Source organism: Pundamilia nyererei, unplaced genomic scaffold, assembly GCF_000239375.1.
Source record: "Pundamilia nyererei isolate P.nyererei 1_Seehausen unplaced genomic scaffold, PunNye1.0 scaffold00027, whole genome shotgun sequence".
Classification (NCBI taxonomy): domain Eukaryota; kingdom Metazoa; phylum Chordata; class Actinopteri; order Cichliformes; family Cichlidae; genus Pundamilia; species Pundamilia nyererei.
The window spans coordinates 3108083-3133090 of NW_005187428.1; the positions used below are offsets into that span (position 1 = coordinate 3108083).

The following is a 25008-nucleotide window of genomic DNA, read 5'->3' on the forward strand; positions in this document are numbered from 1 at the left end:
AAGAAATGTTTCACTTTCATTTTTTACCGTGGCTTTTTAATCTATTTTGATAGCAAGACAACGTACCAAGTAAGGACAAATTTGGGAACCGGGACCAAACATCAGTTCACACTGTCTGTTGGCATTGTAGAGCTGACCAGGGAGGAGAGTGGGCATGTCATATGTTCTGCCCACAGGCTCATCAAGGAGGCACTCCCCATAGCCGGTGCTAAAAAATTAAATAAATAAATTCAAAACAAATCATGTACACATTCAACAGGCAGACTTTCACAGTACAGAATTCTTCATAACAATGTAGTAATTCCAACCCTAAAATGTATCAGCACACTTCATCTCTTTCATAAAAGCAAGGTAAACATCTCTGTGTCACTGTCTGTGATCATCCACAGATGTGTTTTCCTTGTGGGTGGTCTGTAACGTTACAGAGGAGAGAGACTGATACCGCTTCCCCCTTAAAAGCCTAATAGCAAACGCTGTCACTGTGAAACTGGAGTTAGGCGCCACAGACTGAATAAAACAGTATTTTGATGGAGACAAAAAAAGGGATCTGCTTACTGATCACATTTGTATTAGATGTATTTTCCTCTGCTGAAGGCAAACAAGAACATTTAGAATGCTAAAGCACCATGATTAAGTTAAATAAATCTGCACCAGCCCCAGCGCTGCAGTATAATGACAGATTGTGCCGTATATGAGCCACACCCTGAGCCATGACACAATAAAAGAGACAACAAAAGCACAGCTGGACTTACTGCGTCTATCCACCAGCAGTCTGCGTATGAAATCATCCGCATTTACGGCCGTGAATGGGCACAAATGAAACATGTTAGCAGAGCAAGGCGAGCCACAAAGGATCTTCTCTCTCTTTGTTTACTTTGGGAAAAGGAAACTTTCAGATGAGACAGGTCTAGATGTGTAATTAGACAACATGTCTGCACTGCTCTGACAAATTTCATCCTGGATCGAGCCGCTAAAACACCTGCTCAACAAAGCACCAGCTGATGTGACAGGCCAATAATTACACAGGATTATCCTCCGTTACCATTACTTTGTTTCTTTACCCTTTCATTTCCAGCCATAATGTAAGAAATTGTTGCAAATGCTGGCTTGTGGCAAGAGGAGGGGATGATTGCACTAGAAGAAAACAACAGCAGTGGAAGACACTGAATGCAAACCACATAGCAGCCTGTCGAGGAATCATTCGGACAGTCCCATATTACAGTGTCTTTCAGCAGTTGGTCATCTGTCTAATCGGTGCACTGGAACTTAATGGAATTATTATTAAGACCGAGACAGACCGAGGCAGAAGGGGTCATTGTGGTCATATTTTAAATGAAACATCTATGTTCTGGGGAGGGGGGACAAAAAATCAGCTGTGTGGATTCAAGACGGTGAGCCAATTCCCATCTGGAAACAAGAGCTGTCACACCTGGAAGCCTTTGGCAGACTTGGAAGTGTGTTTATTTACAAGGTGACTCGGTTATTGTGTTCTTGTCACATGAGACTAAACAATAACAGTTTTCACGTACACCATAAAGGCAAGATGTCAAGAGGTCAGCTCATGACAGATTGGAGGCTTCTACAAAGAGCTAAACGACATGTGCAGTGTTCGATCAAACAGTAGTAAGTCTGTCATGTCAGCGTTTTGCCTCTGACAAGATGAATTATTGTTGTCCTTTTTTTTTACTGCTGTGCAAAGATGTGCTTTTACTTTGTAGTGCTTAAAACGTAAAACTTAAGGTTCTCTTCCAATTAAGTGTTAAAAACTTCAGTAAGGTTTTAAGCTGTCACTTCAGAAAGAATCATGCCAAAAACAACAGAGATCCGTTTAGATGATGCTCACGAAGCAGGAGATGGATTTACAAATTTATGACAGCGTTGTGTCAAGATCTATAGTGAGAAGTAGCATCAAGAAATTCAAAGAGTCACACAGTAAAGAACAAGCCTGGCAGAGATGTGTCTAAAACCCCCAGAACAACTGCCAAAATGCTAGTTAACGATTTAGTCAAGTCAGGGATAGTGGTCTCAAGGAAGTTAATCGCTAGAACTTTGTGCAGGAATGGACTGTGAGTTCACAGACCAAGAAAAACTTCTCTTCACTGCAGAAGAAACAACTTCAAGTCAGACCTAAATATACCAGGAACAACCTGGAGAAAGATACTAGAAGTGGGTCCTTGGGTCAAATGAGACTAAACTGCTTGTTTGACTAAAGAGACAGTGTTTATGTTTTGGCGTGAAACACAGTAGTGGTGGTATTGTGTTGTAGGGATGTTTAAGTGCATCTCAAAGTGGAAGGAATCATAAAGAAAGAATATGTGACTACTCTCATGGAGGGAGGCTGATAATTCTGTCTTCAACTGTATGAAGATTGTCTTCAACTTCCTCATCCACAACCAGATGGCTGTCCCTCCGTGAGCCTGGTCCCGCCTGAGGTTTCTTCCTGTTAAAAGGGAGTTTTTCCTTCCCACTGTCACCAAGTGCTTGCTCAAAAGGGGTCATCTGATTGTTGAGGTTTTTGCTGTATAATGTCTTTACTTTAACATAAAAGTGCTATATAAAAAATTGAATTGAACTGAATTACAGTTATATATGAATAAACACAAAGTAGATGTAGTAGCTCCTAGTTTTCGTCAAGAAAAGAGATGCTGATGGATTATTTATAATAATTTCACATTACACTTTATAAGAGTTGTTGCTGCTTTGGCAAAATTTGAGATGTACATAGGAAATCGATAGGGTTTCCCCAAAATGAACAAGAACTAGAGCGTAGGAATAGTCAAAGAGTTGCATTTAAATTTTATATTTGGATGTTGTGGGTTAAATCAAATTGCACAGTGCCAGAGTAGGAATGAATAGTGTCTTTGTGCAGCAGATGGGACACAATGACACTGCACTACAACAGTACAGTTTTCATCAGCTTTCAGGTACGGGACTTGAGTGCACATTATTACAACAATATTCAGACAAGAGGGACCGCATTGGGGAATCCGTTGCTGTTTGAAAAGGGATGTTTGAGAGGTGGCACGGCCTTTCGTTTTGTAAACTGTTACAGGTTGAATTTACTCTACGGGAAGAATGGGCAGTCAAAACACTGATATACTTGACCAGGTCGGTCCACTCAGCAGGAGTGGTGCTGCAGAAGTGCTACTTTCAATCAATGCTCCTCATTGTTGGCTTGCAAAAAACTTCAAAAGCACTTGGACTGCACTCTCAAGAGCCTTTCCCACCACCGCGGCTCCCACACCGAAGCCAGTGCTTCGTTCTCGATACCTGCACTGTGTGTTAAATCCAAAGTGACTAACAAATGAATGGGACTGACGTACACGTCATGCTCTTCCTGTTTTTTTGTGTAGTAATTAGATACAAACAGAAGAGCAACACAACTTTATCCAAACAATAAAGAGACAGATGGACATTCTTTTCAACTTTGGCTGCAAGTTCCAACCACTGGATGCTGAGGTCCGGGCTAGCTGGAAACTATGCAAAGAGCATGGCCTTAAAACTCCATATGAGGCCATCGCCTAATTCTCGAGACGCATCTGGTTAACAAGGCTGTCCTTTGTGAAGGCCTCTACAATTAACAGAGGAAAGGAGGCAAAGATTAAAGGGTCATGTTCAGGGAAGATGTAATTATAACTGACATTTCCCATTTTGAATCGAAGTCAGGATGAGCGTCCGTGGGTGCGGGTTTGGAGTAGCTGAATCAGCCACCTCCCCATGCACAAGGTTGTGGTGATGAAATGGGATTAGTGACTAGATTACTGTTTGGCCAGCTTCTTTACAAAATAGCTCTGTCTGAGCAGGGAGACAGATGAAGGACTTCAGGAGATCCATCGCTCAGGTCAGCTGAGGAAGACCCCCAAATTCAAACAGGAAATACTCTTTCAACACAAGGCAATAACAACTCCACACAGTTTACATTACACTGACCTATCTGCAGAGTTCTGTGGGAGACTGGAAGCAGTTACATGTAAAAGCTGGAAAAACCATCACTTTCTCTCCCGTGAGAAGAGCTCATAATGAGTCACATGTTTTGATTACGAAGCAATTTAGAACCAGATAGGAGAGCTGCAGATACCTACTCAAGAAAGTCGGTGATGTACTTGCGACTGCACTTGGACCACGACCAAGGGTTGGTATCGTAGTTAAGTGTAGGAGCCATGACGTGATACTGGTGCTTTATCCCTGCCTCCCGGCACTTGGGGTTGTCATCATGAGGCATGTTGAACCTGGTGCAGAACAAAAAAAGGGGGGAATTTAGAGATTGTGAGGGTTATCATCCGATTATTAGATATGTCATAGTAAAAAGGATAAATGTCTAAGATCAACTCTCAGTCATTTGTAGCAGGGGTTCACAACCAGCCCACAGATCCGGTAATATCTTTGAGTTATTCCTCACACTTTGCACTTCTCCTCTACTGGTCTGTTTGTTTTCCACTTCCAAATACATGCACATCCTTATTTGTATTATTTGCTAAATATTTAGAGAGTAAAATCCTTTCAAGAGTTTCAAGAAAACTCCAACTGGCCAGTAGGTGGTGCAACATTGTCTTAAAAAAAATGTCACACCCCATCTATCATTATCTATTGGCTTCAACATCGAGAACAACATGCTAGTGAGATCTACCTCCAGCTTAGAGGTCAAAGCTCACCATCTCACATTCTCAAAGGGCTTAATGCTTAGAAAAAGCTGGGGGTAATAGCACCTCACACATCAGTTGCTCTCACAGACAGGAGAACAAGACTGATGTGTACACAATCTTACCAATAAAGCTGCAATAACATTGTCACAAACATTTGCTGAGATAATACTATTTCCTGTATTTTCTGCAAGTCCAAAAATCAGTTAACCAGCTAATTGTTTGAGCATTTGTCTTTAGCGATCAAGCAGTGAGACGGGAGTCTTTGCAAAAGAATAACTGTACGTAATGAGGCATGGAAGCTGCAAACTAATGAATTCATCCAGGCTGTCTGTAGCTGGCAGTCTCATAGAGCAGGTTTTCTTGATCATGTCCAGAACAGTGCAGCCCAGCATAGATGTCCTGTTTTGTACTGCGGTTTGGCGCATTACCCATAAATACATGCACGCATGAGTACACATGTATTTATACACACAGGATCCCATGCAGCTGTATGATGTCTTGAGATGTTTACGCCAGGATGTGGGGCAGTGCTGTGCTCTGGGCTGGAGCTGAGGGTCAATCCATACCACCACACAAACAAGATCTAGCATGGCTGGCATGAAGCCCACCCTACGGGAGACGGAGGGCCCGAGGGCAAACACCCAGGAAATAATTAAGCCTCTGGCACAGTAATAAGCTCTGCACACAAACCAAGCCGTTGGATAATACTCACAACATCAAAACGGAATCAACTGGTACTATGCAAAAGATTTTTTGTCACTTATGATGTAAAAAAAAAAAGTAAATAGAATTGAGTTTCACAAAAAAAAGGAGAGAAAACATAAAACTGGATATGTTGCGTCAAATAAGTCAGATCAGAAGGATACAAATGAGAATACAACCTTAAAATCCTGAGATGAGAGCCTTTTAGTGTAATGAGGTTATAAATCAGGCAGTTTTGTGGCTAGATCAATGGAGGAACCAATTTCAGTGATTTACATGCATCCGAAACCACTCACTTCAAGCTCTTAACAAAATAACTGCATCACTCTGTGCACATCACTGTCCCCGCGCCACTCTGCCACCCTATTTGATGGATCTTCAGCACTGAAAAAAGTATTTCTTTGATTAAAATCCTTTGAAAAGCACTTCAAGATAGGCAGAGCTCACTGTCTGTGAACTACACATCTTAGCTGCTCTGAATGTACTTGTCCACGAGAAGAAACCATCTTTAACAATCCCAGAGATTTTATCCCATTGGCTTTCTGATTTGTTTTGTTTTTTGTGTGCACTTTACACACTTGATATACTTTTTTTGCAAAATGTCAGGAAGATTTATTTTTGATCTGGGACATCTGAAGACAGACAAATGTTTTAAGTCCTCATACATGTCACCTTTGAGGAGCTATCAAGTGACGCCACGCCATCTAAAAATCCCTGTGCTGCCTAGTAGTGATCGCACATTCTCGCAGTTATCTGAGAAAGGCCTCCCAGCCATTAGTCTAAGTCTCTGATTAATCTGCAGTGCTCTTGAGTGGGTCCCATTACCTGACACTGGCTTTCTCAGAGCGCCAAACACTCATGAGAGCTCACGCCTGCAAACACAGTGATCCGCCATGCCAAGAGACAGAGCCAAGTGGGCTTCCAGCTGCTTGAACTTTAGCATAAACAGATCCACATGAGACTCAAAGTAAAAAGGGGAGGGTGTAAGCTTGGTCCATCTGCTGCTCCTCTGGTCCAGTCTCTCCACTGGAAAAATGTGTGACCGTGGCAGAGGAACTAGAAAAAAATATCTCTCATTCTTAACTATTACCTCACAGGCTCACACTGACAGTGCGCCTTTTTACTACCCAGATGGAGAGAAGCAGAAGAGAAAAAAAAAACAAAGACAGAGGCCTTGTCTTTATCCAAAAGTAAGCTCTCTGTTTTAAATCACCTGGAGCGTTTGTAAGAATGAGAAGGTAATGACTTATTTATCATAATTTCGCCACAAATGGATGTTTGGAATAAACATCGCTTCATACGAGAGATAAAGTCATGTGTTTTGACTCGGTCATTTGAAGACAGATTATGCGTACGAGTCTTTCTTCACTCCACACATGTGGCAGTATTTGCTTGTTGTGAAAACACTCTCTGGCGCAAAGGCATGTTGTGATAACCCCGCTATTACCCGCTCGAAGGCGAGCCGCACATGATGGCGATGTGACATCTCCAGTTTGTTTTACCTGTCTTTGGCGCTGAGGAGTCGGGGGGGGGGGCTGGAAGGCTTTCCAAGTACTAAATACAATATTTAGCTTTGTACTTGCTCCTTGTACCATTTCCAAGAAAATCTTTGTTGTTGTTGATCAATGCCAGGTCCAATTATTATTAGGATTTTTGAGGGTTTTTTCTGGCATTCACATAAAGTTGTGTCTTTGAGCTTATAGCTATCGAGGTAAAGCTCAGACACATGGAGGGTTGACGTCCTGAGCTCTATAGTAAGGCATTGTAGGCTGGCATGTTATTAAAAGTCAAGGTTTTTTTTCTTTATTATGTTTTGCACCTGTGTCTGCTGCACTCTGTGTCTCTTGATAAGAGGGCTTTTGTAGTCGAGCTTGGCTTTGAGTGGTGACATACGTCCTATGTGTGTGTGTGTGTGTGTGAGTTATGGGGGTGGTGGTGGGGCAACAGGTTTAGAACTGCAACTTACACATGGCCCAGCTCATGAGCGATGGTGAAGGAGGCACTAATTCCATTTTCCTCACTAATGGAGCAGCTCCGGTACGGGTCGCACATGGTCCCCAGCTCAGCAAGCCCTACAGGGTCAACACACACCAATACGCACACACAGGAAAACACACAGATCCGCATAAACATCTACAAGCCAAGTGTGTCTGGGGGAAAAATAGTTGCTTGAGCGTTTGAGAAGATTAAAGGCATCAAAACTTCTGTTTCCTAAGAGAGATTAGCACTGCCACAGTCTCCCTCCTCCCAGGTCTACCACTCTGTTCTGTCACGATAATATTATTAGCTGACAGCTTGCCATAAACTCATTACAGCACAGTTCATGAGCTGTGGTCAGTGGAGTGGAAAGTTCACTGTAAAAGAACTTAACGTGCAGATATTTTTGCATGAAAAGCCAAAATATTACCTAATGTGTCACATTTGTCTTTAGCGCGGCAGATGTCTTCCCTGTGAAAAAGAAAAAACACCATCCTGTAAATCCCTTCTGAAAAGGGCAGCGTGCTCGAGCGACTTGCTTTCGAAAAGGAGGTGAGGGGTGGGGTGGGAAAGGCAGATACCTGGTTATGAGGAGCGCAGTGTCGTGGTGAGAAGGATGGCTGTCGTCCTGGACGTTGTGGCTCTGCTGCCAGACACAGAAGTTGTGCAGAGTGGTGGCAGCGTTGAAGCTCACAGTGGGACCTTCCTGTTTTGGGTGAAACAGCAGTGGGGTTACGACCAACAAACTGGGCTTACATAGTAACCTTTTTAATAATGGTGGTAAAGACATATTAGAACATCAGGTTCTTTAATGTGTGAGTCTTATGTTTGTGTTCATTATGATTATAATGTTTGGACTAAAGATTTAGGTGCTGGATTTTTGGAAAACAAGGACATACATTGGTAATTTTTCAGTGACATCTTGCAACCTACAACGGCCTTATGTTCTTTCCTGTGGTCCTTTCAATAACAGAGGTAGTGAGGAAAATCTCACCGTGACCAAACTAAACAAAGAAAATCCCTAGGCAAATGCCTACTTATTCAAAAACTGATAACAGAGCATTTCATTTGCAGGTGGCTAGCAGCCTTAATACATTATGATTTGTATTCCACATAAGCCCGACAAGAAAGACAGTGTCCTTTCAAAGAGGCCCCACAGAGAAAAAAAAGCCAAGCCAAAGACACCTGCAATGACGTCAGCCACGCGCAGATGACCTGCGTACACGTAGCATTCAAGACCCCGTACTCACCTGTTCATTGTGGATGATGACAAGCTTGACAATCTTGATGCTGATGAGGTTTCCTATGCTGGGGTCCCTGTACACTGCTGCTACCTGTAACAAAGACAAAACACACAGACAAAAAAAAATGCAAACTTCCACTAACCTGAGTCAGAGCAGAGCTAGAGTCATGTATTAGTTAAAGTACTTGGAATGGGAACACACAGTCAAGGCTCTTTTAGCTAAGCTCTATTTTGGTTTAATCAAAATAGCAGCAGCTCACCAAAGTCAAAAGAAAGCACAAAGTGCCTCCTCGAGGGTAAGTTTAATCAACAGAGTATTTAAACCAATTACAACCCCCCCACCCAGAAGACCATAGAAAAGGAAAAAGAAAAAAAAGAAACTGGACCTGGCTACAAATGTGAAGCAGCCCCTCTGTGGGGACAGCAAAATATTCCAACTCTTTTCCCCTCTGCTACTCTTGCGTTTCTCGTGCACCCGTGTCACGGTCAGCCAGCGGTGCCCCGAAACAGGGTACGGCCTCATGACAGGAACTTATTAGTTACTATAAACAGCTACCTCATCGTAACATAGAGGGAAGCAAACGTAGCCCAGGCTTGCCCGGGTTGAGTAATAAAACGAGACTGTCTTTGTATGCACGTCATCCAACGGTGACACATGACCCCGCTCATTAGACTCTCACCTCCAGTTTATGCTCTCATGCGATCAGTTTAACAGCCAGAAGCGAGGGGGGACGACACCATAAATTACTGCAAAATGCATTCAGGAGCAAATATTAAACAGTAAAGGTTTTTTTAGGACTTCTTAGAATTTATATTTTGCTACATGTGCAACATTTTTTACATGGTTAAAAGCTACCTTCTTAAAAAAAAAGTAAGACAGTAAGACATCAGGGGTCATATCTATACAGTTTATCGGCATGACCAATAGAAAATAATATGGTAAGTTTGGATAAATTGTGGCAAAAGTAGAGCAAATGTAACCATTTGAAAGAGGACAGGGGGGAAAAAAAGCATGCATTTGTGTATGGCTGCCCCCTGGTCTGCAGACATAAACATGATTTGATGTCGAAACTGGCCTATGCAACACTCACTATACTCCAGCAACCTTTAAGGACACTCCACTGACAATCATTACTCCTCTGCAAGTAAATGAGTGTTTCAAACATTTTGCCTGTAATGGTGTAGAGAGACAGCAGATACTAGACTCAGTTGAATTAATAACCCGTCCTGAGTTGAGACGTTTTACTACCCAGTCCATCACAGTGTCACTGGCTTAATTACCAGCCTTCTTTCACAGTCAAAAGTAGGACTTATAAAGTGGTCAAGGTGCTGGACAGGCTAACAGGGTTTGTTTGGCATATGCAGAAGCATGCTGAGGTTACATCAATGACCAAAAATGCCAAACAGTAAAATCTAAGACTAGAAAAACACAGCCCTGGACTTGACTGCAGTTTCCACTGGGCAATTGCTTTAATAGTGGAAAGAAATATATCACAGAGTACGTGGTGTATATATCAGAACTAAAATTTTTTAAAGTGTTGTCATATTCACTGAAAAAGCTTCTGAATACTACTGTGACCAAAATGTCAGATTGCTCTTTATTTCTGTTGCATTCATTTCAGCAGAGTTTATCATTTTAAAAAAGGTTCAATAGCACGAGTGTCATTGATTTAATGTTAAAATCTGACCCTCATGATGGAGACGATCATCATAAGAAGTTTCTTATCTGAAGTTGTTTATTTTTTGCTGTAAAGTTTTGGTCATTTTCTAGAGATCTTTCACAATTAAAAAAAGACGATGCATGTTTTCAATGTAAATGTCCACAAAACCACATTAAATTCAATACAGCTCTGCTGCAGATTTGGCATCTATTAAATTAGATCCATCTAGTGGAAAGGTTAATGTTTGTAAGTGTATTCCATCAAGCCTAAGTTTGATCTAGTTTGAGACGCTTATTTACACATGGGGAAACAACACGCTGAGCATACAGCCAAAGAACATGGCCACATAGAGTTAAACATTGCTTGGAAACAAATATGCATTTAGCTCGTCTCTAGCAACCGAGCAACCTACATTTGATTCAAGTTTAACTGACTATTCTATAAGTCTACAAGTCTCAAGTTTAAACAATTCAATGACTTGTGAAATCTGCTGTGAACAACAGCATGGCTAACACTGAGACGTTTGTCATGTTCTTTCACTAAGTTTTTGCTACTTTTCAGTATTTTAAATGAACCTCTAAATCGTTCAGTTATTGATGTTTGGTTAAATTGGTTTAACAGCTGATTTGAAAACCCTTCTCCTCACATACAAGGTGTTGAGTAACTAACCCCATCATATGTTAAAGACCTTTTAGTAGCATGTAATCCCAACAGGAAGGCAAAGCCAGCAAACAATACTGAGCAAAAACACATTTAAACACTGAAAAAAATGAGAAACATTATTTTACTTACTACTGACATGATTGTTAGAATGTAGTGCTCGAGGTTGCGTCCATGGTGACGCACCATTTTGGCATCTGCTGTCACCATCAGCTCAACGTAGCGAGGATAGGACAGGAAACGCTTGCGCCTGCGTGGCGATCTCGGGTGTGGGCCGGTGAAGTTGTTCTCGAGCACGCGTTGGTGCTCTACTGTGGCTCTGAGAGATTCTAGCTCCTCTCTCATGGTCCCTCTCATCTCTGAAGAGGCTGGCTTCTTCAAGTTCTCTGTTTAAGAAAGAAAATAATTTTAATGTGGTAATTAGCCTTTTTTTTAATGGACTACTTAACGTCATAAAGGTGTTTCATAAGAGAGCAAGCTACATCTACAGTTCAGTGCATGTTCTGGCGCAGCTTAGTTCCAATCACATAACTAGGCTTCTGTTGCAGACACCTGCCATAAACCGTCTCATTCAAGTGTTCAGGAAAGCAGTTGAACCCAGAGACACAGAGTCACTGGTGAACTTTGAGCCTGTGTTTCATCTCAGGCAATCTGGATTCTCCTGTCTCAAACAAAGCCACACAAACTAAGAAATCCCTTAACAGCACTTTACTGAGTCACACAGACTAGGCTCAGTTTACGGCATGCAGAGGCGTAAAAATCCTATATTCCGATCTGGATACCCCAGTCATTGTATTATTTTGGTAAATTGTTACAATCGTGGTGAAAGGAACACATTAACACTCAAACAGTTCCATTCATACGCCGCCTCCAACAGCAGCCTCAGACCCAGAATGACAGCCATACACAGTGCACACTCAAATGGCTCACTTCTCTCAGCTGAAGCGCACGTGTTGTGCTGGCTACAAACGGTAGATTCCATCATCATGACAGAGTGAAGTTAAAAGAGGAACACAGAGGCAGAGACACAGACCGATTGCCTATATTATTAGAGGCAAGGCAAGAAAAACTTGCTGTACTTAAAAATGAAGTAGCGTTGATTGCACATTAATAAGAACCCTGGAGTTCTGAATAAAAACAGAGTGGAAAAAACAGCAAGAGGTTTCCCAGTCACACCACAGGAATAATCCAAATCACAAAAAAGGGTTGAGTTTGTTTTCTGCAATGTCCCCAGATTCTCCTGACTGAAAATGACGACCAATGGAGGGCCAGATAAACTGCACGTATCAACTATGAACATCAAAATGCTTAAGCAGTCAATCAGCACTGTATAACTTTACACTGCATTTTGTGAGAAGTCCAGGACCAAAGCGTGCAGGTCGATCATTGTGCTCTTCTGATTTCCACTGTTGCTTTGGCACACATCCGTGATATAGTGTAAGAAAGCTTGCTTAAAGCAGTTTCACCTGTCGCCCTGCTGAGGAAAGATTGATTTAACGTATGCTAGGCGGGCGGAAGAGAACGATCAAAGAGAAGATTCATGAATGTAGTGCAGGAGGACATGCAGAGGGTTGGTGTGACAGAAGAAGTGGGATTGGGTGAGATGGAAATAAATGATCTGCTGTGGCCACCTCTAAAAGGACCAGCTGAAAGAAGAAAAAGAAGACCAGAGGAAGTAGCAGAGAAAAATATCAGGAGCCACTGATGAAATAGCTAATAATTGACAATGAAAGATTTCACTGTCAATTTCCTATTTTGTCAAAACTCAAATTGCTGTAATTTTTAATAAATGTTTGTACATATAGGTGTAGTATTTTTATTTTGCCTCCATTAAACCAAGCCGCAAAAGGGACACAATGTAGCAAAAGTTGCTAAAAAAATTACACCGACTATGTAATTACTTTAAGTAAGACCACTAGTGCTTACGATCCAAGCATAGTTTGGAATCCGTCATCCTCCTCAACTTTGGATAACCCGATTACAGTGAAGACTTCCATTGTGTTTTGTAAACTCAATCTTTCCAGACAGTCACACAGAGACAGATTGTGTGTAACTGTTAGATTAGGGAAAAAAAGAGAAAGGAAAACTCATTCAGTGCTCCGTGAGTATTCAAGCGATGCCCCCAGTGGGCACACGAGGCGAAGCGTGACTCCCTGGCACAATGGCCCACAGCTCTTGCCGCCGTGAGGCCCAACCCCATGCCAGAACCAGCATCCAAGCCAGCGCCAAGCCGGTCTGTGCCTTTGCACGCAGCCCGGGCAGCTGGGCCAGCACGGAGCTTTGTATTTTCCAGGGAAAGAAAAGTCTCAAAGGCCAAAACCCACCGCACTAAACCCCTTAAACAGACTCATCGCTGCAGACAGTCCGACATCAAAGGGATTATCAAAGCACAGAGGAGTATCTCTCCATCCTCAGAAATTGGTGTTAAGACTCAGAGTAAGCAAGTGTGTGATGGAAAAAAAAGAGGAGGAGGTGAAAATATTGCCTTCTGCTATAATAGCCTTTGAATCAGTGCAGATTAGCCACACACAACCTTCCCAAATCGCCTTAGGTTGAAATCCCCCTCTCGCTAGGTAGTGAGCTGCTACTTACACCATGAGAAGACAGGGGTGACTGACCCACTGTATGCACAGAGGCATTACATCACTCACTGGGCACTGGAAAAATCAGCCACAGAAGGTCTTTATATCTCTGTGCTCTGCATGTTGGAATTTACTATCAACAAAAAGAACCTGATAGATATTATTTCTTTTCAAACTTGGAATATAAACTCGAACTTCAGAGGTTTCTCATGATCGGGAGCATTATTAAAAAGGGGCCCTGCATGGCATGAGTGTAGGCATTTCCAACTTATAATCTAGTCGATTCCAATGTACACACAGCTAAATTGTACCAACAGAACACACTCACTTCTATGTACCAACACCTAATTGACTCGGGATGTGTAAATCTTTATATCACTGTGCCAAAACACAATCAAAACAATGAACATTACCCTGTTTGTGTATTCACTCAATGCCATGAATAATTGCAGACAAAATATCCCATACACACAATGACTGAACTCTTTTAAACATATCTAGACATTTTGATTGGGTTTGAACTGCCACATATGTTAACAGTTAAGCATTTATTTACATTAATCCATAAACATTAAAGTGTGGAAATATTTTACTGTTACATAGACTTTTAGTCTGAGTCCATCTATGTATGCCAGCCTGTCCAAAAGGATCTCAATGGGATTTTAACATAGAGCTGCTCTTTCATGACAAATGCCAAGAACCAACAAATACGTAGTTGAACTAATAACCATTGTTTTACAGTGTTTTGCTGGCCTTCTGAGAGTTGTCATCTTAGGCTACACATTAAACCAGGGGTGGGCAATTCCAGGCCCTGAGGGCCGGTGTCCTGCAGGTTTTAGAGCTCACCTTGGGTCAACACACCTGAATCACATGATTAGTTCATTACCAGGCCTCTGGAGAACTGCAGGAGCTAATTTAGCCATTTAAATCAGCTGTGTTGGTTCAAGGACACATTTAAAGTACACTTTCCAATCAGTACAGGTAGTGCCTGCTACTTAAAACAATCAGACAGCGTGGTTATTGGAATACAAGTTAAGAGGGGAAAAACTTTGAAACCACCGCAGACAGGGGCACAATTAAGTGTAATTCTGCGGCTAGACAGTGGAGAAGTAAGGCAGCTAATTGCTTCTGCTGAAGAAGGCTTTTAAAAGTGAAGTGGCGTGGCTGTCGACATCACTGGAAGTATGGTCTTTGTACACTTGCAGTCCACTCGGTTGATATTTTCAGTTGAGAGATAACGACAGCATAGTGGTCGGCTGCAGACCTCCTCAAATGACGAAACACTACTTGTGAATCAGAACTGTGACGGGTAGTAGCCTGGAGTGTTATCTTAGCCAAACCAAGATGTCTAGTTTAAAGAGGTTCATCCAAATATACTAAAGATTAAATCATTATGGATACCATTTGAATTCAATTGAAAATGTTTGGATTGGGATACGCAAGAAGCAACCCTTCCTCTTTGTTGAATACACATGTCTTCAAATCTTAGAGTAATTTGGTTACATCTGGAAGGCCCAGTCAATAGTTTATAGGACAGATGTTGGCGTTTTACAAGGAAGTGCCGATAAAGAGCAAATACATCATTTTCTAAAGCTCTTCAAAATGTATCAAAGATTTGATGAAAAGTCTCTAATAATATTATTTTTTATTTATCCAAATAAAAGTTCCATTGAGATTAAAAAAAACCTTTTTCAAAAGTGATCTGGTCAAGACAGAGGCAAAGATTTAGTCATTCTAAACAGAACTAAATAGTTTCTGCTTGTACTGACATACAAAACAAGCGAGTGAATACAACATATACATGATACACGATGTTGTATATACAATAACACAGAACTAGTGCCACTTCAAGAGCAAAGACATTAACAATGAGCACTATGTTCTCGATCCTTTGAAACTCCCCGACAGGAACTATTCTGGACAGTTTCCTGTCCTTCTATAGATTATTCTAATGACAAAAAGGGGCAGCATATTTTAACGTCTTTTTTTGCAGGGATAAATACTGCTAACGTCTTGCTTGAGTGAAGGCCATACTAATCATGGTTTTACACATGTATGTTCACAGGTATACAAAACCAGCCCAATCGGAGATTTGCACACACAGGACGCTAATAAAATGCAAAGCAGCAAATTAAACAGGATCTTCAGGTTTTGTTAAATGCATCACTAAAGAGCATCAACCTCAACACTGCAATTTATGCAATCACACGTTTATACGTAATGTTAAAATCCTATCTGATAAGCACATATACAAGGCCTCATTTTTCTTTTCCTCGAAGACGACCATTTGTGACTCAGCAATGACTACAGATCTGTTCAAGGAACCATTTAAATATCGAGATGTTGATTTTACTCCAAGACAATCAGTATGGATGACTTAATCACGTCTACCATATTTTAAAAGAAACCCCTACTTTAGATACTGAACTATAAATCATCTTTACATTAAAAATGTAGCTCTGTGTTTTTGAAGGATGTCTGGCCTCTATGATAGTAAACAGCCCGAGACCCTGGCCAAGTCACTAATGATTTCCGGTCATCTCTTGGGTTTACCCTTAGTGGGAAACTGTTGCTCTTCCAGCATCCATGCCACCATGCAGTTAATCACTGTCACTCAAGTTGTTTGAATAAGCTCAAGTCTGTTAAGAATGCCCAGACAGTATTCAGTGGCAGAAAATAGCTCAAGTTGGAATCTGAGCAACACACCCAACACACTGGGTTCAATAGGGCTGTGGCCTCAGGGTAGGCACATGGCAGCTATTAAAGTTACAGACTGTGTGTGTACCCAGCCCTACTCAGCCCTGTCCGGAGTATCTGTTATCCTAAACTCAGCGAGTGCAATGGACCAAATTATTAGCTGCTTGCATTATCTGTCATAGAGTGTTATGAAATTTGAGGCAGTAACTCAACAGAGCATCCTACCTGAAGGGAAAACTCACTCATTACACACAAATAGCACATGTGGTGGCTCAAACTCGCAATCAATGCATGAAAAATCTGATTTTTTTAGACTCATCTGACACATTTTAAGGCTAGCGTTCAGATCACAGTGATTCAAAAGACAAAAATATTCAACTGGCATTCAAAAAGACAAGAGAAATGAGTCTTTTTCAAATGAGGGCCAACAGCAATGCAGTGAGTAAGAAAGCTACTTTATAGAAGCAGGTGTAAAAGAAGAAAAGCAGGCAGTGGGAGCTTGAGAAAAGGCAAGGGCCACTGCCAAGCTCTGAAGCAAGACAGACAGGCACATGCAGTGCAAGCCAGAATTGCTCAAACTCACAAAGAAAGAAGTTCGTTTCCCCATTCCTCTCCGCTCTTGCTCAGCAATTCTCAGCACTCAGTGGGACACTTCATCCACTGACAGGCCAAGGAGATGACATGCACTTTCACAAACACACATTCACAAGCAAACCACATTTACACACGGACACAAAAGCCCCAAAACAAACTCTGTTTTTATTCTTTGCCACAATAGGTACTTCCTGGAATGCAGGAGGTTGAGTCAGTGCAAGGGCCATAAGGCCACAGAATAAGCCTAAGCCCTTTGGAGTCATGTGACACCCAGAAGTTCCACACAATCTAAAGAAAGATGGTGAAGATGACAGAGTAATTGCTGTTCGCCCATCACACCCTAGCTGACCACATTTCCTGACCCCTGTCAAGAGCCGTGCTTCAGAGGAAAACAAAGGGTTTAATGCATACATAGTTCCAAGTGAGGCCCGGCAAACAAGCCGCCAAGCCCAGAATCCACGCACCTCTAGGAGGGAAAAGTTCAAGGTCACATCAACTCATCCAGTGAGTGACTCCAAACAAAGAGGGAAGTGAGGTCACAATCAACAAGTGCCTCCATTCACATACATGAAAGCGCAAAGGGAGGGCAGGCACCGATTCAAGTCGGCTAGTTCAAACCGCAGGCGGGGAGGACATTTTTCCATGTAAATGAACCCATTGACCAAAAACCTGATGCTAGCATTTGAGCTACCATGTATACACAGTGGGCACCGAGAGGGGAATCGTATACGATGATTGTGTTAAGGGTCAGGGGGCACAGATGCCATCTGTGCCAAGTATTGCCGCATCAACGCCAGGCAATTCGGTCTCCAAGCTGGCCTCGGTTACCCATCAAGAAATCAGGCAAGCTGCTTGAGAGCTGACGCTGGAACAGGACTTTGGGTAGTTGGATTTCAGTTTGGTGTCAAGCTGTCTTTTAGTCTTTTCACTGTTTCTAATTCAGACAAAATACGACACCCCACAGTTCTGGACTTGCAGCCAGTGGCTTGGTGAAAGAGATTCTTTGCAATTCCCGCTTCCCTTTGCCTTTTGCTTGTCTTCACATGGATTTTTAAAAAGCAAAGGGAGCAGAGCGACAGAAGAATCTACCCCTACCTGCAGCCGCCCTCATTTCTGCGCTTATCTCTATCAAAGGATGACACGGGGATTCACATGCAAGCCGACAGACTGATACCCTGTAGAATGTGTCATTAGGGGTCGGAGCCGTGTTGTGGTTTGAGCCTGTTAAGCTTTATTGCCTCTATGCTTTCAAAATTCAGAGTGAGGCACAACAAGGCACTCTGTGACTTTAAAACATTAATCACCCACTCAACAGCTATCTACTCCAGTAAAGGTATTCTAAACAGAAGGAAAACCACCCAGGTTGGCTGACAGAGAAAGGAAACTGATACAGCTGCAAGCAATGTCCATCAAAGACACTGGCATCAGTGGTTCAGTAGGATGAATTTACATTTAAAAATGTCATATAAACTTCCATCCATTCAACACAGCATTACAATAACAGCCTCTCGCTTTATCAACAGACCATGAACACATGTCGTGAAGAAAAGCAGCTGAAGACAGCCGTGTCCTGACAGTTAAAATAGAATTTTCCATCAAGGTAACACTTCAGTCTTATCAGTCCACTTCTACATCTGACATCTCACAAGCAGTGACAGCACAAGTATGAATAAGTCAACTATTTGTACGTGTCGGAGATGACAAGCTCAAAGCTCAAAACAGAGCGTCATCTTTGTGAAATGTTTCTATGTGGAAACATCGCTTTCCTCTCCTTTCAGCATTTTTTTCTTTCAGAGATCTTGGAAACTCTTACTTGTCTTAAGACAGCAGATACAGAAGTCTCCGTTGTTCTGGCGCACTGCGCAGTGCACGAGGGAGGTATTCTGAGCCAGCATTTCTAAAGGAAGCTCTTATCTTACCATTCTGCTGATACACATGCTGTTTCCTGAAGGTGTGTTTGATAAAGCGCAGTTTGTTTCATCTTTATCGTTTTCAAAAATATGTTTTGCTTCAGGAAACAGCAAAAAAAAGGGGGATGGATAAGGAATAAAATCACCGTATGTCTTGCAAAAACTTTTTTTTTACAAATCAGAGTGGCTGCTTGGAAGGCCATCAGCACTTCTCTGTGTGGCTCAAACGTTCTCTCCACACAAAAACACGAATATGGAAGAGAAAGCGACAAAGAGAAAAACAGAGTCATAAGATCGCGTTGACCTTGACAGAGAGTCCTTTTAGAGCCAGTCAAAAAAAAGGAGATTGGAATCGGCTCTCTTGCTAACATCACAGGTTTTGGGTGGGTAATCTATGTGCTGGGTAATCTATGTGCTTCTTGCTTAAAATGTGGTCTTGTGTGATGCTTATGCGCTCCTCTAATCCATTAATAAAGCTTTCCAGTTTTTCAAACACAATGACAAGCTGACAGCCTGAGTGTGTTGACATTTATTTTAGAAGTCAGTTTAGTCTAATGAAGAAAATTAAGTGGACAATTTTCCTTCTGAGACATCAATGTGCAGACATACTGCAAAGCCAGGAGGAAAATGCCCAAAGACCAGGAGAAAAAACTGCAAGTGTTCCGGAAGCAGGACGACACGCGTCAAGTTAGCGTTTATATGTAACCTGCACTGCGCTGTGTGTCATAAAAAGACAGGACAAGCCTTATTAGTCTGTGCTCAGTGAAGCCTTCAAAGAACCAATTTTTCACAACATGTGGAGATTGCCCTTTCTGATAATGGCACAGTCTGGGGACACCTCACAGTCCTAACCCAGGCCCACTGCTTCTTTTAATCCCTTGTTCATTGTTTACTTGCTATCCTTTGATGAGGCCCCGCAGGTGTCTCTAACACTTTAAACACCTACATCCCAGCTACCTCCTGCTGTACACTGAACAAAAGGATTTCATTTCACAGTAAAGGTCATGAGAAGCTATTTCAGGATGCTTCTCATTTCATGTTAACTAGACATTAAACTGGTTTACACACTTAAACTGAATGGTGGAAATGGATGTTCTTAAAACATTAAAAGTCAGGGGGTTAATAGATATATATACACAAAGCTTTCAGCGAATGCTGGGTCTCTGTTTGCCTCACACAGATTGAGCGAGTGAAAGGGTTGAGCATATTGAAGCAGCGTTGGCCTATCCAAGTTTTTTTAACCCACCGCCACACACAAAGGCCACCACTGGGCGACAATGGCTGCGTTCAGACAACAAACAAATCAAGCAGTCGGCATATAAAAGATTTATCGCGTCACTCAACAAAGGCCCCCCTTGGAGGACAACTTTAAGGTCTTCCATCGAGGTGAACTTCACTCAGTCACCCTGCTTTTCTCTTGAGGGCCTCTCCACCACCCGCAGGGCCTCAACCATAAAAATTCAAATGAATTTGGGGGAACTTTCCAGCAGCCTCCCAAGTGGAAACCCCCCCCCCCCCAGTTCTTTTCAGCTGCAAACTAAAAAGTTATCGCACCTACCCTCTGAGCTCCTGCTACAAACCTGGGACTCAATGTTCCAGCAGAGGAGGCATGAAACCACCACGCAGTGCACAAGTAACAGCCACTAATCAAGGCTGAAATCTGCAAGCCAAAGATCGTGACTGAGTATAATTTACATTTTAGGGCAGTGTTTATTGCCACGGTTCAGAAAGAAAATACAGGAGATAAGGAGGTAAGTGTTTGTGGGTGAAAGTCAGACAGACTGTGGTTACAGGTAGAATACTTAGGCAGTCTATTACCTGAGGCAGCACAGGGATCTGCATTGTTGTCAGATTTGGAGATGTTTCTTTTCCTCTCATGTCGATAGACGAGATGAGGTTTGTCGTGTTCTTCATCGTATTCCTCCCCAGCAGCGTTTAAAAGGGGTTCCAAGAAGAATTCGCCATGTTGTGTCGTAAAAGTTCCAATCTATAAGGGGGGGAAAAGCCAGGAGATGTCACTGGTACAAAGCATGCATGTGCATGTGTGCATATTCTACTGTACGCGTGTCTGTTTATTTCACAGTTTCATTTACACAGGTTGTGGTCTCTTTGCAGTCACTCGGTCCTAGCCTCTGGCACCAGGGTTCACATTATTTCCATGCTTTTAAATAAGCTCTTTTGACAGGTGTGTATGGAAAGAACATGCTGATTGAAAAGGCAACAGAATATCCGTAACTGCTTTCATGTCAGTTATTGTTGAAGTTTAAGCCCTGAGAATCTCATTCCGTGACAATGAAGGCGAGTTTTGAAACATTTTAAGTCTTTTGCATGATACATTTATCAGGGCGCTGTTGCAATTCAGTAAACCGTTTCACACATTTCTGCACAGGTTATTAGGTAAGCTGTAAGTGTCAAAATGCGTTTTTCCCCGAAAACCCTGACACTGGGAAGAGTGACATCATCATACGCGGACCAAGCTGCTGACAGAGGAATGCTAATATTGATTTGGCAGCTCGGTCCCTCACAAAGCTTCTTAGCTCACTCAGCCATGAGGCGCACTGGTGTTTGCATGGTAATTTCATGCGCACACTTAAACAGGATATTGGAGGCTGGAATGTTATCTTTAAGGCAGCATTACGCCATAAACATCCCCGAGTGATGGACATTTGACAATGGAAAAGATACAACTCGGACGTGGAAAACAAGTACAAACTGGAACTGCACTTTTCCTCCCTACTTTTCAAAAAGTGAGGGATTAGATCCCCTGCAGGTTTACACTATAGCTCCTGAAAAAGGTTAAAGGCACTCAGTTCTACAGTTAGGTATTTGGAAAGTGGCACAATTTGTGTAATTTTTGCCTTTGTATGACATTCAATTCAAATCAAGATGTGAAGGCGGTTTCACGGCCAAGTGGGACCTGTTTCCTCGTCGTTCCACGACAAATTTAGCAGATAAAAATTCTGGAGTTGATTCCAAGTGTTGCACTTTCATTACTTAGGTGTTAACTGGAACTATGTGAAGGTCAAAGAGATATCAGTTTAGGTGAATGAGGCCATCATTAGGCTGAAAAAAAAACCTATTAAAGAGATAACAAAAACTTTAAGAGAGGTTAAATCAACACTCTGCTACATTCTTTTTAAAAAAAGGGAATGCACCAGCCAGCTCAGCAACACCAGAAGGACTAGAAGACAAGGCTATGTTATGGTATGGGCAACTATCACTGTCAACAGAACAAGTTTGCCGGTGTTTATTGATAACGTGACTTATTGAGATAATCAGCAGGATAAATTGTGAAGTGTACATGTGCTATACTTTCTGCTCAGATTCAGCCAAACACTTCAAAACAGATCAGACAGTGCAAATAGTTAAATGAACCAAAGCGTACTGCTAAGATAACTTTGTCAACTCAACTTTCTGAAGACAAAGCTGAAGGCAAAGAGACACACAAGCAAGCAGCAATCTAAGGTGGCTTACAGTAAAGGCCTAACAGAGATTTCAGGCAGTCTAGAACCCATCAAAGTATGAAAAACAGTCCTGATATTTAAAATTATCCAAATCAGTGTGAGCCTCTGAAAATAAGGAAGGGGTGTATAAAAGTGGCTGTAATTCCTGAAAAGTTAATGCAATAATTTTGCTTAATCGCTTAAATAAAAGCTGAGAGTCTGGACTTCAATCACATATTAATTCTTTGATTTAGAATAACTATGCCATGTTCCAAAAACATATGGATGTGGGTTCAGTGCAATAGTGTCAAAACTTTCATAAACAATGCACAGGATAGAAATGCCTTCACTTGTTGAAGCACCCCCCCTCTGCCCTGGATCAGTACTGGTTCTTCAGTTCTGAGAAGCCAGTGAAACGAAATAGAAGTAGTTTTCAAATCCAGCGGGGAACTTTGAGAGAAGACAGCATGAACGGATGCATTTGTATGAATGATTTCGAGATGATGTGACTCTTTTTTTTAAGTCCTAAAGTCCACCAATCACTCATCATAGACACAAAACATGCTGTGACAACAACTCGCCAGAGAAGCTGATACTGAATAAACAGTGTTCATGAAATGGTCTTTGCAGTCAAAATAAGAGTCAATCCACTCAAGCATACACGACTACATTTTCTTACATTTACACGGTCGAGTAAAAAACACATTTATGTGGCTAAAACGCATCAGGAATTATCCACTGCAGAGAACGTTTCCCTTTGTGTTTCAAAAAAATGATCACTGAATAACAGTCAGATATTACTTCATTCTTGACCTTGGAACTGCAAAAAAAGCACAAGGTTCATTTGGTACATGCTCTGGTTCGTTTCGGTGCACATCTTGAGCAGATGGAGATTACTCTGTTGTCATCAAACTGTCGATGTAATGTCCTCTTTGTTCACAGCAGGCTCAAAACATTCGCTTTCGTCTCATCTGGTTGTGAAAATAAAACTCTGTTTAAATATGCCTGATCAACATAGAAGTACTGCAGCCTTTTTCAAACCATTGCAGTCATAATCTAAATATAATGAATGATTTATACAATGCAAAAATTGGTAGATGTTTGCCGGTGTCTTGTAAATCACTGTCTATGGTGAATTAACTTCAATTAGGTAATTACGGGTGATCCAGTCTAAAGTTTCGTGTAGTGTTAACAGAAAGCTGAACAGATAAATGCTCCCTTTAGTCAGCGGAGAGGAAGAGATTCAGGGTTTCCCAGCATTAGCTCAGCAGCAAATCTGACAAAGGTTTGGGCAGACACAATGGCTGCTGTTCAGTACTGGGTGCTGAACTGGACCTTACAACTGAGAGACCCCTTTTTGAAGCGAGGTCACATTCATGACATGAGTGGACCGACTGCTGGCACACAGCTCTATTATGAAATCTCTCAAAGACACTATGATTTTCTGTGGCTGCAGACACCTGCAGTCAGTCTCTGTTAAATATCTTACGGCATAAAGGTGCCGTGAACCTGATCTTTGTGCAGAGCTGCTTCATTCTGTGCTGGAAGTAAAACAGATGCATTTGTCAGAACAGCCTGACTAACACCTACACTTCCATTATGTGAGTGGACTGAAAGACCCAGCTTCTCAAGGAACCCAAATTTCCCACGGTGTGAGCAATCTTTAAGTCTCCTCCGCAACCTTCATTGGCAGCTGTCTTCTCTTCAGGGCATTTCTCCTCTTTTCTGCCCATCATGACTCACTTTGAAAAGGCCAAAAGCTCCTCCACCCTGCCTCCCCCAAGCTCTCCTCAATTGCCCCCTGGTGATAGCTTTGAGCAACATTGGACGAAAGGGGAAACTGCTTTTTCCAGAATGACCCCTTTGTTTTAGGGCCTAATTATTCCTTAATGACCTCATCTCACCAAAATGTGCCCGGGCCATTAAGCCCCAGTGATCAGACACGGAAACATTTATGACCCAATAGCCTCTGGTGGTGTGTCCATTGTCCTGTCATTCTCAATGAGTGATGTTGCAAGGAAACAAGACGGTTTGTTGAAAAAAAGGATGCACACATGTTTGTATAAGTGAGTCATATATCAGAAAGGGCAATTAAAGGCTGCCCTGATAAATGGAGAGCACCTTTTGTCTTAAATTGGTGAATAACAAGAAAAACACTTTATTTGACCTTATTTTATTTTTGATAGCTACACTGCTGTGAGTCAATTCTTGCAAAGTGATAATACAAAGATTTATGTTTTTTAACTGAATGTGCAAATAACTATATGACATGCTATTCTCCTGCTGTACATCTAAAATAAGGATAACCATCACTGATAATGGCCTAGAGGAGGAGGAAGACTTTAAGGCTATGGTCAGTCTATCTGTCCACTCTAACAACCCCTGCTCTCCCACCCTGCCCCATCCCCAGGCACAGTCTATGCCAGAATCCGCCTGGCGCGACTAAGGTCAACCCCCTGCCCCTGTACCAGTAACCTTATGTGACCCATGAAGTCATCGCTGTCAACAGTTATCAGATTCCCTCACATAGGAGTCAGCAAACTAAATGACTCTGGCATCAGGCGTCCGATATTACACATAAGTCCTATAAACCCCCTTATTACCCACTTATTCCATTACACCCCTATAAAGTTAGCGGGGGGAAAAAATGTGATACATTTTCATCAATGAGCATCTTCTTTCTTCTGTCAATTAATGAACTTGCCTCTTTAGGCTATGAAGAGTGACCACAAGAGAAGTGAGTTCCAGGAACTACATGGTGGCATCTTCAAAAGACCTATTTGTCTATGGGTCAAACTTATGATGATTTGAGTATCATATTATAAACATTAAAGAAGCTGGAACAAGGAAATGTTCTGCATTTTTATTCATAAAATTAAAAACTGGACTGCTTCAA

The 25008-nt window shown here is 41.9% G+C and overlaps 1 protein-coding gene across 1 annotated transcript in view; it reads right to left on the bottom strand.

Moving 5' to 3' along the window:
• The window catches only part of LOC102196608 (A disintegrin and metalloproteinase with thrombospondin motifs 20), a 76134-nt gene that overhangs the window by 49503 nt on the left and 1623 nt on the right, over positions 1–25008 (bottom strand). The window contains exons 3-10 of the mRNA XM_005728161.1: positions 20488–20656; positions 11019–11272; positions 8573–8656; positions 7904–8028; positions 7753–7793; positions 7312–7417; positions 4083–4229; positions 67–208 (exon numbers count right to left, since the gene is read on the bottom strand). Coding sequence (XP_005728218.1) covers positions 67–208; positions 4083–4229; positions 7312–7417; positions 7753–7793; positions 7904–8028; positions 8573–8656; positions 11019–11272; positions 20488–20656 — 1068 coding nt within the window. The remainder of the gene's footprint in view (positions 1–66; positions 209–4082; positions 4230–7311; positions 7418–7752; positions 7794–7903; positions 8029–8572; positions 8657–11018; positions 11273–20487; positions 20657–25008) is intronic.